Genomic DNA, 14,239 nt, shown 5'->3' with positions numbered 1-14,239 from the left:
TTCCAGTACATACTGCTTTTCTCCTCTTCTGTTATCTCAAAGACCTTCGTATTATTTACTTGAGTCAGTTTTTTCCTTACTTTTCTTACATCTATATCAAGTGTGCATCTTACCATTCTGTGATCACTTCCAACATTTACCTTGTTCAGGATGGTAAAATCATTCACAATATATCTTCTGTTAGTGAGGATGAAGCCGATTTCATTAGGTAATCCATTTGGGCTCTTCCATGTCCACTTTCTGTTCACCCTTTTCTTGAAAAAAGTGTTCATTACTGACAATCCTCGAGATTCTGCAAATTCCACAAATCCTTCACCTCTTTCGTTTCTTTCACCAATTCCAAAATTTCCTATAGTTCCCCTTTCTGTGCTGTTTTGTCTCTTTCCAACCTTAGCATTGAAGTTCCCCATAATGATAGTGTAGTGGGTTTTCTGCTCATCTAGAAGACTCTCAATTTCGGTGTACATTTCTTCAACCTCTTCATCATTATGGCTCGATGTTGGTGCATAAATCATTATAACCTTTAGCTTGTACCTCTTAGAAATCCTGAGTAGTAGTCTTGACACCCTTGGTGATATACTTTTGAATTCCAAAATGTTGTTTTTTATATCTTTATGGACCAGAAAGCCAACTCCACCTTCGCTCCTTTCACTGTTTCCATTGGTGTACAGTAGATTTCCACTTGATAAACTTATAAGTGATTCATTTCTTCTTGTTGTTTCTGCCAGACCGATGATATTCCAATTCACATTTTCTAATTCCTTTTCCAGCTCTAATATCCTGTCTTCACCGATGAGCGATCTTACGTTGTAACAGGCCAAGTTCAGTTTCCGTGCATGGCAGCCTGGTCGTACCCAGAGATTCGTAGCACCCTCTGCTTCCACTCTGATCCTCTCGCTGCCGTAAGAGGAGGAGTGAAAGCCGCTGGGGACTGAGGGCCATCTGTTTCATTGTGCTGTCATGTGCTGGAGGGTTTGGTCTTTTCCTCTTCACGCTGACCAGGCATCTTGAAGAGAACCACTCTACACATTCATTGCCATTTAAGTGACATCACATGGCTTACCATCGAGAAGGTGTGCATGAGTGGATTTTAGGGAGGCAGGCCAACCGGACTTCTCCTAAATCTTCTGAGATAAAAAGATATTGGATCCATCAGTGTTTTAGACTGCGTATCTGATAACACACAGAATGCCTGTTCCCCTCTAAGACAGTATACACGGAGCAACATGGCCTTAGTTGCCATAAAATCAAATAGCAACAACCAAGAGAATAGCAAGGTACCACATTTGGGTAGCAGCAATTCCAGTGTAATATGCCACTTTTGTAGCATCAAACTCAAGGTAATACATAATGAAAATCCAGCATGAGGTTCTCAGAGCACTGTAGACGGGCTTCTGGGACAGCTCATGTGATCGTGTTGGTGATACACAGGAACCCTGTCAGCAGGGATAACGAGGTGATTAACCCATTATATAAAATGAGTGGATCTGATTGAGGTGTTTAAGGCTATGAATGGATTTAGCAAGCTAAATGCTGATGGCATCCTTATCCTTGCTTAGACAACACGTGGGGGGACATAAATTTAAATTGAGAGTTGGTTACAGGATAGGTGTGTGGAAATTCTGCTTTCAGCAAGCTGGTAGTTGATTGTTGAAATAAACCTACATCTAGTGTTGTGGGAGTTTGAATAAATTTAAGAAAGAACTAGACATTATTAGAGGGATTGGGGTTTTTTTTGCTTATGCTCCTAATACTGTTTATATTAATTTGACACTTTTCAAAATTGATTGAAAAAATTGTGCTTTCTTCTCTGGTCTTTTTCATTTAACTTTAAAATTGTGTATTTTCTATGGAAGTAGTCCTTTGTCTTTCTATATTCTACATACTGACTCTCAGTGATATATGGCTAATTGATTTCCACTGAAAACCATTTTGTTAATGTTTCCTTTATGTTTTTAAATTCATTATCATTTTCTTGAGTTACTTTTATGAACATTTTATAACGAGTCTGTCTCAACTTTTGTTGCTTAGTAAGCCAGATATGTGAGTATTGTGTCTTGTTTCTAAAAGGCCCTTCTCACTCCTTTAGGTGACTTTGTAACAATACATCTTTGTGATTAATTTGTTAAAACTAACTAATCACATATTGTGTTCAGCTACCCCTACCCTAAACCTAAATACACATACACACACAAAAAAAAAAAAACAAAAACAAGTTGCTTAGAGTGAATGAAATTTGTTGATCTTACCACTAAAAATTATAGTGCTACAAAATCTATTCCTGTTTAATGGACCTTTATATTAATGAGTTATCTTTTCTTCATTAGGTTCTACTGGAGCTGCTGGACCTCGTCTTTTTACTATTCATTTGATCGATGCTAGTACAGACAATCTCCCGAAGGCTCATACTTGGTACATAATTTTTTTCTCCCCTTTTTTTTTAATAATTGTGAAATAATGGAAAATTTCATTATAATCTAAATTTTATATTTAGCATTGTTATCATTCTTGCTAACCATTAATTTTTTTAATTCAAAATTTACAAAAATCACAAAGATTAGACCTTATTGATTTTTAGCTATTTTTGTGCTCTTCAGTCACTTATTCATGCAGCTGAAACTCGGCATACCTTTAAAGAAGTGTTTTCTTTGATTTTTCAAATTAAAATTTGAGAAATATCAATGAAAAAATATTTGCTTCAAGATATATGGAGAAAGTGTGTAATCTTCCTCCCATTCCCATATGAAGTTGGAAGGGAGAAAGACCTCACTAACAGGATTTTCCCATGTGAATAGTGAGATTAATTGCTTTTTATTTTAAAGACAGTGCTACATAACAAAATCAAGGAACATTATAAAATGATTGTCTATTTTGGCTTTAGAGCATACTGTAATAATTTAAGTTGGGTGTATTACAGATCAGATTTTTAATGCATATTTCTAGAAGAAATATGCATTAGAAATATTGTTGAAATAAACCTACATCTAGTGTTGTGGGAGTTTGAATAAATTTAAGAAAGAACTAGACATTATTAGAGGGATTGGGGTTTTTTTTGCTTATGCTCCTAATACTGTTTATATTAATTTGACACTTTTCAAAATTGATTGAAAAAATTGTGCTTTCTTCTCTGGTCTTTTTCATTTAACTTTAAAATTGTGTATTTTCTATGGAAGTAGTCCTTTGTCTTTCTATATTCTACATACTGACTCTCAGTGATATATGGCTAATTGATTTCCACTGAAAACCATTTTGTTAATGTTTCCTTTATGTTTTTAAATTCATTATCATTTTCTTGAGTTACTTTTATGAACATTTTATAACGAGTCTGTCTCAACTTTTGTTGCTTAGTAAGCCAGATATGTGAGTATTGAGTATTGTGCAGTAAAAGATTACTGCTACTTATTATTATTAACTGTTCCCTGGACAGCCTTAGGCTGGAGGGTATTTGTTATCTACAAACAGGTTGATGGGAAACACACATCCTAGACTACATGATACAACATATCTGCTTAACATGAAGTTGGTTATAGAATTTGTATTGACAGGTGTATTTATGTGATTAGCAACAGCACGTGATCTGACTATATATAGTATATACCTAGATATTATTTTTGTTAGAGCTAAGTACTTAATAAATGGAATGATATGCCAAAGTTCATTTACTTTTCTGTCCTTTTGGGTTAGTTCTTTCATTCCCATATTTCAAATTATAGTTGTTTCTCTTTTATTAAAGAGAGGTCTTTTCTTGTTTTACTGATCTCAGATTTCAAATTATTATTATTATTTTATTTTATTTTTTTTTTTTACTTTATTATACATGCAGAACTGTATGTTTCTGCTTAGCCTACTCTTGGCAGTCTTTATCTAAGTCAAGCCCTTGATTATTGATGAGATCTACCATATTTCCCGGGAATTATTTGCATGTTTCAAACAATTGAAGTTGTGCCTCCGTAGCCAGGTGGGAAGGAGCAGCAGTGTGTAGCACACGCTTCTTGATTAGACCGGGGTTCGAGCCCGTCACCACCAAATACGGAGGATGCGGAAAGGTCAGGGAATGGCCATCGGATATCCCGGAGCAATATGGCCTTAGTTGCTAATGCTCCTAAAAACCAAATAACAAACAAACAAACAAAACAATTGAAGTTGTTGAGTCTATACTGCAGCAGTCTTGGGCTTTTTTAATGACTTCCATTATGTAGATCATCAAGTCTTCCAGTGATGAGTCTGGCTAATATTAGTATGCTGCCGACTATCTTCCGTGTCCATAGAGTTACATGTGAGCTTGTTGAGCCATTTCAGGAGTCAATTTTGAAGGTGCAAAAACTTTTTAAAGTATGTTTTGGTGCAGATGACTATATGGTAGATGCATAAAGTGGTGTTGGGTATAGACATCAAAGAACATATAATTAGCTTTGCATCTTGCATGCTATTTAACTCCTGGTGTTGATGTGATACTGACTAATTGTTAGACTTTCATCTCATGTCAGGCCTAAATCTGTGTAAGATGTGACTTTTCTAATAGTTAAGCTATTAGTGTTTACTTCGATGCTGTGCAGTCTCTTCCTGGTGAAGGACATATGAGTAGTCTAGGTTTGGTTTGGTTTGGTTTGGTTTATTTCAAATCCAGTTGAAGTTAGTAATTTTTGAGTTGCTGGGTTATTTAGTTGGCCAGTTGCATAACACATTAAACCTGTGTTGCATCATACAATGTGATATAGAGTTTTAAATCATCAGCATAGTACTAGAAATTAAGTTGGGATGCCAAGAACGGTTCCAGTGCTACCACAAACACGAGAGCAGACAAAACACCACTCTGTGTATACTTCTGTTAATACTGCATATACTGTTATAGTTTTGATGCTTTATGATTAGGTGTCTTGTCCTCAGGATTGACTGGATTATTTGTGGAGTGCTCCTTTTAACGATGAAATGATTCTGTAACATGTAACTTAGGGCTGAAATATGAATTCTATAATATGCAGCTTTTATGAACACCACATTTAGTTGGGATCTGTTATTTTTAGCCTTCTGGCTCCTCAAGAGTGTCCATCAGTTTATGTGCATGGATGTTGCTTTAATGACAGTATAAAGGTATGGTGGCCCATGATTGATGTAGTGTTCTGCTAATGCAGGTTGAATTGCTTTTTCAAATATCTTGAAAAAACCAACAGCTGATAATGATTGGGCTGAAATCACTTTGTTCTCTGAGATTCTTGTATTTGGGTACTGGGCTCATACATAGTAGGGTTATCAAATAGTTATAGTAGGTATATGTAGTAAGTAATTATATCAGTTATAATAGTTACAATAGAGTTATCAGATTCTAATAACTGAAAAGCTGCAAGATTTCTGGCAGCTTTTCATTTATTAGATGAAGATGCATGCCAGAATGTCTTATGGTGTATGTGCTGCAGAGCTGGCTTATGAATGGGGGGAATTTGGGCCTAGTTTCCTCATAACTTTAACCATATCTACATGGGAAATGGTTAGCTGTAGTGGGGAGCTTGGTCTGAGGAGGTACAAAAGAAGTATGAGCTAGCACAGGCTTGCAGAAAGTTATGCTGATCCATTCTCTAAATGTTTTTTCTGCAGTCCTAAGATCTTATCACTTTTTTTTCTGTAACCTAGATTGTTTTATAATTAAAGAGGCCTGCGTGTGCTGGATTTATTATTACTATTGTGGATTGTTGCAGACACAGAGCAAAATGGAGACAGAATAAATAATAACAAGTTTAATATTAATTGGAAAACATATATTAAATTAGATACATACAAAAGCTTTCAGTTAGTTTGTTAACCTTCATCAGTCAAACTGACAGTTAAGAGCGTGGAACATGAGGGCGTGTACGGCCAGTCATGTATATGAACTGCATGATGTGATGGTTAATTGTTGGATGTTGAAGCCTGTGGTTGTGACACATGTGAACGTTGCCAACGTTTGTCATTCATCAAAATGGTTGCTTCAATAATAGGGTGGACACGACATCCACTGCTCCTGTTGACCGAGGTATTAGAGCATGTGATGTTCAACGACTCCAACCAGTCGCATCGCCAGTAGTGGCGGGACCTATCTACAATCACGATATCGCAGTATGGGTCAACAATAACAAGTTTAATTAATATTAAATTATTTATTCTGTCTCCATTTCACTCCGTGTCCGCAATAATCCACAATAGTAATAATGAATCCAGAGCGCACGGGCCTCTTTAATCATATTCAAACTGTTCTTGCCAACAAACATACAACATAGTCGTGAAACTGCAAAAGAACTTCATTTTTATAGTCATGGTAGACAACATCTCAGATTTGCCCACAGGTGCAAGTCATACAACATCATCCCAAAAGGATTTCTCTACAAACCTCCATTTCCTAATAAATGTATGCGACGTGCCCATCAAAACTTCAGCTACAAGACCCTCAACATTTGGATCAGCTGCCTTCATCGAGACTTACAAAATGCTTCAATGAGTAAAGCAGCCCTTCTAGTCGAACTTAGAAGTTTAGTTCCTGATCCTGTTTACACCGATATAATCCATACCTTGTGCTCCCAAGCCATCAGAGAATCTGAATGCTACTCTACTCTACACTTCAAAAACGTAAGTTCGCTCTTTTAATTGGTGAGTCCCGTGAATCTCATCATCGACATAGTACCGCTTCCACAAATTGCACGCAATTTGTATTGAACTTAAGCAAACAAAGTAGATCTGTTGACTCTGGGTATGAAATTTTGCTGTTCTCCCAAGAAACCCACCAATCACTGATATTGCTTTAGGCGTAGAAGCATGTTTAACAAGTTTCCCTGAAGAAGTGGCAAATACAATTCGCCTAAAAACTACAGCAGTTTTGCGTCATGCTCGCCCTGCTTCCAATCTCAACCGCAAACAAATTTCTGCCCTTAAAGCATTGAAACAAGACTCATCCATCGTCATCCTACCAGCAGATAGAGGACGTCAAACAGTCGTAATGAATCGCACAGATTACGAGACGAAAGCCCTGCTGCTCTTGCAGGACACTTCTGTTTACCAACCCTTAACCGTTCCTCCCATCAAAGCCTTGGAACGATGGAAGTCGAAAATAAACATCCTCGTCAACAGTTGGTTTAAACAGAAGAAAATAACAGAATCCACACGTAATCGCTTCCGGCTGTCAGATTCCACAATTCTACAGACTACCGAAAGTTCACAAAGATGGTATACTGTTAAGACCGATTGTCTCCTGCTGTGGCTTGCCGAATTATGAATTAGCAAAGGTTGTCTCGGGGCTCCTTTCTCCCCTATTAGGCAAGACCACCAACAGTAATGAATTTATAGAACGATTTATAGAGTGTAAATGTGCCTTTGGGTAGTCATTTTTCAGTGAAACAGTCTATTATTTTTTATTTTTATGTTCTTCCATAAGAAGCAGGGTCTGAAGTGCAATTAACTTATAACTATGCACACATTTTGAGTTAAGCATTTATGATGTGCAGTCAAAAAGTTCTGGGACCAGGCTATATAAAATGCATTAATAAATTATAAATAGGTTTTTGATAGTTTAATATCTTAAAAAATAATGTGAAAAAATTGTATGCCATTTCCAAAATTTTATTTATGTTGGTAGGTGGGAGAAGAATGAATATCCAGCAAATAGAGCATTGTACAGTAATCAAAATTTTGACCAAAGAAGGCAGAAATGCTAAAGAAATCCATGAAAGAATGACTGTGGAGTGTTTGCAGAAGTATCACCCAGTTTTGCAAGAAATATTTGTGCAAGATGGGTTCCCAGAAACCTTTCCATTCATGACAAATATCAGAGAGTGGAGTCATCATAAGAAAACTTAAATTCTTGCTAATCCAGATAGATTTTTATCCTGTTCGCCATTGTCCAAATTTGCACTGGTGAGGAAATTTGGTTACATTTTTTTTATTCTAATCCAAATTAGAAAGTTAAGTGCAATAACCACAAGAGATTTTCAACATGATAAAGTTTTGAACCCAACCATCACCTGAAAAAGTAAAGAAGTTTTTTCAACGATTACATACTACATAAATATTATCAATGATATTTATGTAGAATGGAATTCTACAGCCAATCCATGTTTTAGGGGGAAGGATTGCCAGAAACAATGACATCTAGGCATGCCTTTCTTGTTCAGCTATTCTTAAATGCCTCTTATGATCTCCCCCTTCCCCAAATACAACAACAGATTAAGAGGTGCAGTCATGTGTTAAAGTGCTAATGTGACCAGTTTTATACTGGACACTAGCATTAGCACACACTATGCATAAAAGAACACACATTCAAGATATTACGATTATAAAGTTGTTCTTATTAGATTGTTCCTGGAGTATATGTTGTCAACTGGAATTTCAGCACACAAGCATGTTTCACATTTTTAAAATCCATGGTTGTCTTGAAAGTGCCATGCTTTAAAATCCAAGATTGCCTTAAGAACAATTTTCCAGCCAAAGAAAAACAGATAGTCTTGCTCCTTGAGAACCTATTTGAAGTCATCCCATTATTAATTTGTTTGTTATGCTCATTTTATTTAAAATAAAGAATTTTCTTTCAATATGCTGTTAAGTTTCTCTTAAAATAGTCATTTATATATCATTGGTGCTCAGTAGTGTAATTTTGTTTTGTTAGTTCAATCAATTTATAAATTGATTGAACTAACTTAACTACTTTTGACTTAACTACATTTTAATTTCCTTAGGCAGTAAATCATTTTCTTTTAGAGGTTTTTTTATAGACTCCTTAACAGATTTTCAAATGTGCTATTGGTATTTTATGTATTAGTATCTTTAGCCAGTAATGTAATCCTGCCTTTTTTTTTATAGGCTGCTGTTAATAGAGCTCTTTACGATCATTGAGGTTCTGTTTTACTTTAATTTGAAGTGAGTAGGTTAGGATGCTAAAGTTCGTAAAAGCATAACTAGATATACCCAATAGCACAGCTTGATTTAAAGAGGTGTAACGAATTAATGCCATAGCAGAGTGCAATAGCACATGCTCATTGAGTGGACTGTAGTTCAAGACCGTGACTGCTAAATACAATTGATGATTGTATTCACGATTTATTGTAAACTCCTCTGACACCATGCTGTAGTATAAACAAAAACATTTTTTAATATGCTGCAGACTAAGATCATCTAAATTAAGTTGTGCATGGTAACAAAATTAGTGATAAAATATATGAGCCATTTCTTTATATGGATTTGGAAGTCAGTCCTTTTGAATAAAACTGCTTATTCAAAATGATTCTGGGATTTTAAATACTTGAGAAATAATATCATCATGAAGAAATTTGTAGCGTAAAGGACAAATGGAGACAAAGTAACAGGTAACACCATTGATATATTGTCCATACTGCTAATGCTTTGTCCAGTGGCCACATGTTGGTATTGGCACCTCCGTAGCCAGGTGGGCAGGAGCAGCAGTGTGTAGCACATGCTTCTTGATTAGACCGGGGTTCGAGCCCGTGACCACCAAATACGAAGGATGCGGAAAGGTTAGAGAATGACCACCGCACAACCCCAGAGCAATATGGCCTTAGTTGCTAATGCTCCTAAAAACCAAAACAACAACATGTTGGTATTGACATACAAACTATTTGTACTGACTGCAACATGTTACCATATTTTCTCAGATTTACCCCCTCCTCCATACACACACACACCAAAAGTTTGAGTGTGGCTTATTCATAACTTTAATCCAAAGCTTAATTTCTCTTAACACTAAGGAAATAAATTAACTTCATTGTTTTTATTCTCTTGTCTGCCATAGCCTGAAAGAAGGATTTTGTTTATTACTCATTTATTAAAATGCAACTTGAAATGATGCACTACTTAAACAAGTTCATTTCTCTCTTTCCAAAAATTAACATTTTTGTTTCCTAGAAATGTGTACAAGTCATTCAAATATTAGGATCTTATGAATTTTGATAGAACATAAACAGAACACTGATATTACTTACAACATTATATTATTTAGTATAAATGAAAAGTAATGGATAATGGGACACATTCACATTTCATTTTTCCTTACCCATGACAGAAAATGCTTAGCCACTTTTCAGCTCAAAATTCTTTCCAAGTTTACTGTCATTTACTACTGAATGTAATCTAAGACATTGTGTACAGATTTTGCTAAATGTGAGCACTAAAATAAGTCATGCAGTTTAGGATCTTTCACAGTTGATGAGAAACTGAAATAATTGAAGAAACCGAAAAAATTGTATAAGAGACTGGAGAAAGACGAAAGCATTAATAATACAAAGCTGGGGTGAGAGGAGTACTTTTCATGGGTAGAAAGCAAAATATCCTGAAATAGAAAGAAAGGCTTGTAAATACATAGGTGGGAAGCAGCAGTTTGGGTATGCAGTGTCAACCAAAAAAAGGCTATAGCATTGGTAAAGAACGTGGAATCCAAGGATTCAAGACATGCCAAGATGATTTTTTTTTTTTTTTCCAAGGAACAATTTGCATATTAGATGAAAAACGAGAGTCCCTCAGTGACTTCTGAATATCCTTGAAAAGAAGCTGTTGTATTTTAAAGGTACAGTAGAATCTCAATTTTCCGGGATAGATGGTAAAAAAAATTCCCCGATAATCAATTTCCCGGTTAATGCAAAAATACAGTAAGTCACCGACATCCGTAAGAGATATGTTCCAGGGCTTCTTATGTAAGTCGAGTTTTACGTAACTTGGGAATGACTAATAAAATATTGCTACTATATCCCTGATATGCCAAAATTACAAAAACCACATATCCTCGGAAGAATGAAGAAAAATAGTTATATATATTTTAATTAGTTCAATTAAACACTTTATCTGGGGGACAGCGGTTGAAGTAGCCAGAGTGGCACATAAGAAAAGAAAACATAAAAGGAAGAAAAAATGCATGTTATATTGTACTGTAAAAACTGATTTGTATTTCGTAGCTCTAGTTATTATAGTTGACTTCATTGGTGCCGATCGCTTCACCGCTTCTCGTATTCTGTCGTTCTCCTTTATTGTGTTCACCATTGCCACTGACAAATCTGAATTCCATGTGATACTTGTTAATGTTTGGCCATTTTCATACATCCTTATTATTTTAATTTTTCTGATCCTACTTGATCGCTTTCCTTTTCTTGATAGATTTACTAGTACTGCTGTCACTTATTCTCTTGGTCGGCACCATGATAATGGTCAAAATGAAATTTTTTGTAAAGAACTTCACAGGGTTAAGGCGAAAACTCTCTATTATCACTCCACACAAGCTCACATTTTACCAAAACACATTTATGGAGGTAACTGCCATAAAACAATAAAAACAATTTGCACTTTCCATGTTATTGGGCTTTTCTGTTACTGCAAACAATTATAAACAGGAAGTGAACTCTATCTTATTGCATTTGCGATAATACCGATAGCTGGAATTTGGTGGGTTTTATGTTATTATGATGAAATGTGTGTCCCCTTCACTGAAATCTTCAGTCATATAAAAAAAATATATAAATAATGTAATGTAAGTCCGAAGCTATGATACAGTAAGTCGCTATATTGAAAAATGTTCAGCTACCTACGTAAAAAGTATGGCGATAGATAAAAAACTTGCCGTGCACTACTCGCGTGTCCAATACAATGAATGTCATGTATGGTTTGGTCACCAACATTATAATGGTTCATTAGAGATTTAACGGATGCACCATTTTCAAACTTTTGAATAATTTCAAGTTTTTGTTTAATTAATTAATTGAAAGCACAACTGTTGCGTTTGCCCATCATTTTTGCGATTTCTAAACAAAAAAAAAAAAAAAAAAAAAAAGTTACTATAAATTAAATTCCGACATTCCTGTCATAAATAACGAAATAAAATTTGTCCTTTGCAATGCGACGGAACACAACAATCGATGCAACGCACTAAAACAAACTAAACATTTGGGGTTTTTTTTTTTTTTTGAGCAGCAAGTGTGAAGACAGCAGGGTTGCAAGATAATAGGCACACTAATCTCCCAATGACGACTTATAACGGTGCTTCTTGTCGCTTATTTACAATTTTCAAAACACCTGTTTATACCTATTCTAGTTATTACTTGAATTTTATGATTTCTGGTTGAGGTTTTTTTTTATTTGGAGTCGAAGTCTCCCGGTTAATCCGATCCCAGTAAATCAAGAGTGCTGTATTTTATAAATTTGCAGCAGCAGCATTCATACATTCCTTCCCAAATTGATGCTACCAATCAAATGCCCACATATTTTGAAATGTCCCTCAATAAAGCAGAAAATACCATAGGTGAGAATGGTTTTATTGCAAGAACTGGTGGCAATTGAAACAACTGTGCATTATAATGTTGTGTATCACAGCAGATGCCAGAAAATTGTCACTGTCATCCTAAAATGAAAGATACCATTAAACATTAATGTAAAAGGTGTGATCATCCAGGTACAAGAATCAGGATGGATGGACAATGCTGTGATTCAAGACTGGATCATTATTAAATTACTCAAATATTAAATCATTGTGGCATACTTACTTGGACAGCTTCTGTAGGCATAAGCATAATTACGGATCTAATCATCATCATTCCTTGGAGGGGAATGATGATTAGGGTGATTGGGTACTAACTAGTAATAATGGACAGCTTCATGAAGGATTCTCACAATAGAAACATATAGCATACTATATATGTAGATTTTGATTACATTGAAAAAATAAATGGTAAGCTTACATTGATGCGATGACTACATTACTGATGCTTGCCATTCAAACATTGTATGATGGCACTATTTAAAAACTTAAGTGCAATGCAGCATCAGTACCCAAAATCTGTCAGGACATTCCCAATAGCTACATCCATGACCTAAATTAAAAAGGCCAATTTGAAAAATCTGTAGTTTTGTGTGCAGAGAGGACCAGTGTTTCTGTGTTATTACTAGAGATACAATATGCCATTATTATAGCAGGGGTTCTCAAACTTTGCAAATGCTGTGATCATCACCTCCCACACACAAAATGATAAATAATTTGTGCAACCCTTCCCCATAAATAAAACTAATTTCATTTGAGTTAGAGTTGTGCTAGAAATAAACGTACCAGTTACTTTAATTAAATTTTACTCTTATGTATCAAATAAAACATAAGTAGAACTATACAACTTTATAAAATAAAACTGTTGCATTGGAAATAAAAAAAAAAAAATCTTATTTAAAACCTGAAGAAATTTAAAAAATTGAGTTTGTGACCTGCAGTTTGAGAATCCTGGCATAGCGCTATTTAGAAAAGTGAAACATTGATAGCATATCTGTGTTTAAGAGATTTATGCTTTTGTCTTATTTTATAATTAATTTTTTGTAGTTTACTAAATACAAGTATTTATTTCGTTATCACTGCTCAGTAAACACAGTAATCACCCTTCATTTTTCTTTATAGTTTCAACCGTATTGACATCCCTCCATATGAATCCTATGATAAACTGTATGAGAAGCTCACTCAGGCCATAGAGGAGACTTGTGGCTTTGCAGTCGAGTAACTTGAAATATTTACTGTCATTTGACAGAATCTTCCAGACGACGCCTTAACTTGATTTGTTGCCTTTATTGTAGCCTAACTGGAGAGTACAATACATCGCAACTTTCACTGGTAAAATGAATTAACAAAGGTTACCAAATAGAATATTGTGATTTTTTTGTAATCTGGAAGAACGACAGTGTTGCTGCATTGTGCTGTTGTATAATATTATAAGAAGAATCCTTTTGGCTGCCTTTGCAAAATAAACAAAGGATAAAAAACAAAGTTGGTATTAGAACAAAGATATAGGTACTGATAGTAGGCAGTCAACCTATTTTTCTAAATATGAACAAAGGAGTTTTTGTCCAGTGAATAGCTTATCCCAGCATGGTTTCCTTTTCACTTATTTTGTTACTCAAGAGAACTCCAACTGCAGTCCTCACCTTGTGCTTTCTCTCTTACCACTATGTACAGAAGCATTTATGTTATGATGGTATATAAGATGGCACCTGTAGTGTGGATGGATTCCATTTGCTGTATAGATACATGTGCAGCTTGAAATTAAGATCCATGCAGTTGGAAGTTCCATTGGACTGGTGGACACTTTAAAAAGCCTTGCCCTTACTTTTTAGGTGTTCATATGAAGAAAGTATTTTAGAATTATAACTGAACTATTATAATGTCTATGCAACTTGATGGTTTAACCAATAAGTGTACACACCAAGACTCATAAAACCAAACGTGAAAAGCCTGAAATTGAATGCG

The 14,239-nt window shown here is 35.2% G+C and overlaps 1 protein-coding gene across 1 annotated transcript in view; it reads left to right on the top strand.

Moving 5' to 3' along the window:
• Smurf (SMAD specific E3 ubiquitin protein ligase) overlaps positions 1-13,598 on the top strand; it is a 264,916-nt gene extending 251,318 nt beyond the window's left edge. Inside the window, exons 17-18 of the mRNA XM_090386893.1 lie at positions 2,328-2,412; positions 13,397-13,598. Of these exons, the coding sequence (XP_090243019.1) occupies positions 2,328-2,412; positions 13,397-13,496 (185 nt within the window). The 3' untranslated portion in view covers positions 13,497-13,598. The remainder of the gene's footprint in view (positions 1-2,327; positions 2,413-13,396) is intronic.
• The last annotated feature ends 641 nt before the right edge of the window (positions 13,599-14,239 follow it).

This window comes from Mastigoproctus giganteus, chromosome 12 (assembly GCF_048544385.1).
Source record: "Mastigoproctus giganteus isolate SK-2022 chromosome 12, ASM4854438v1, whole genome shotgun sequence".
Lineage (NCBI taxonomy): Eukaryota > Metazoa > Arthropoda > Arachnida > Uropygi > Thelyphonidae > Mastigoproctus > Mastigoproctus giganteus.
This window is presented reverse-complemented; position numbering and strand designations above follow the sequence as displayed.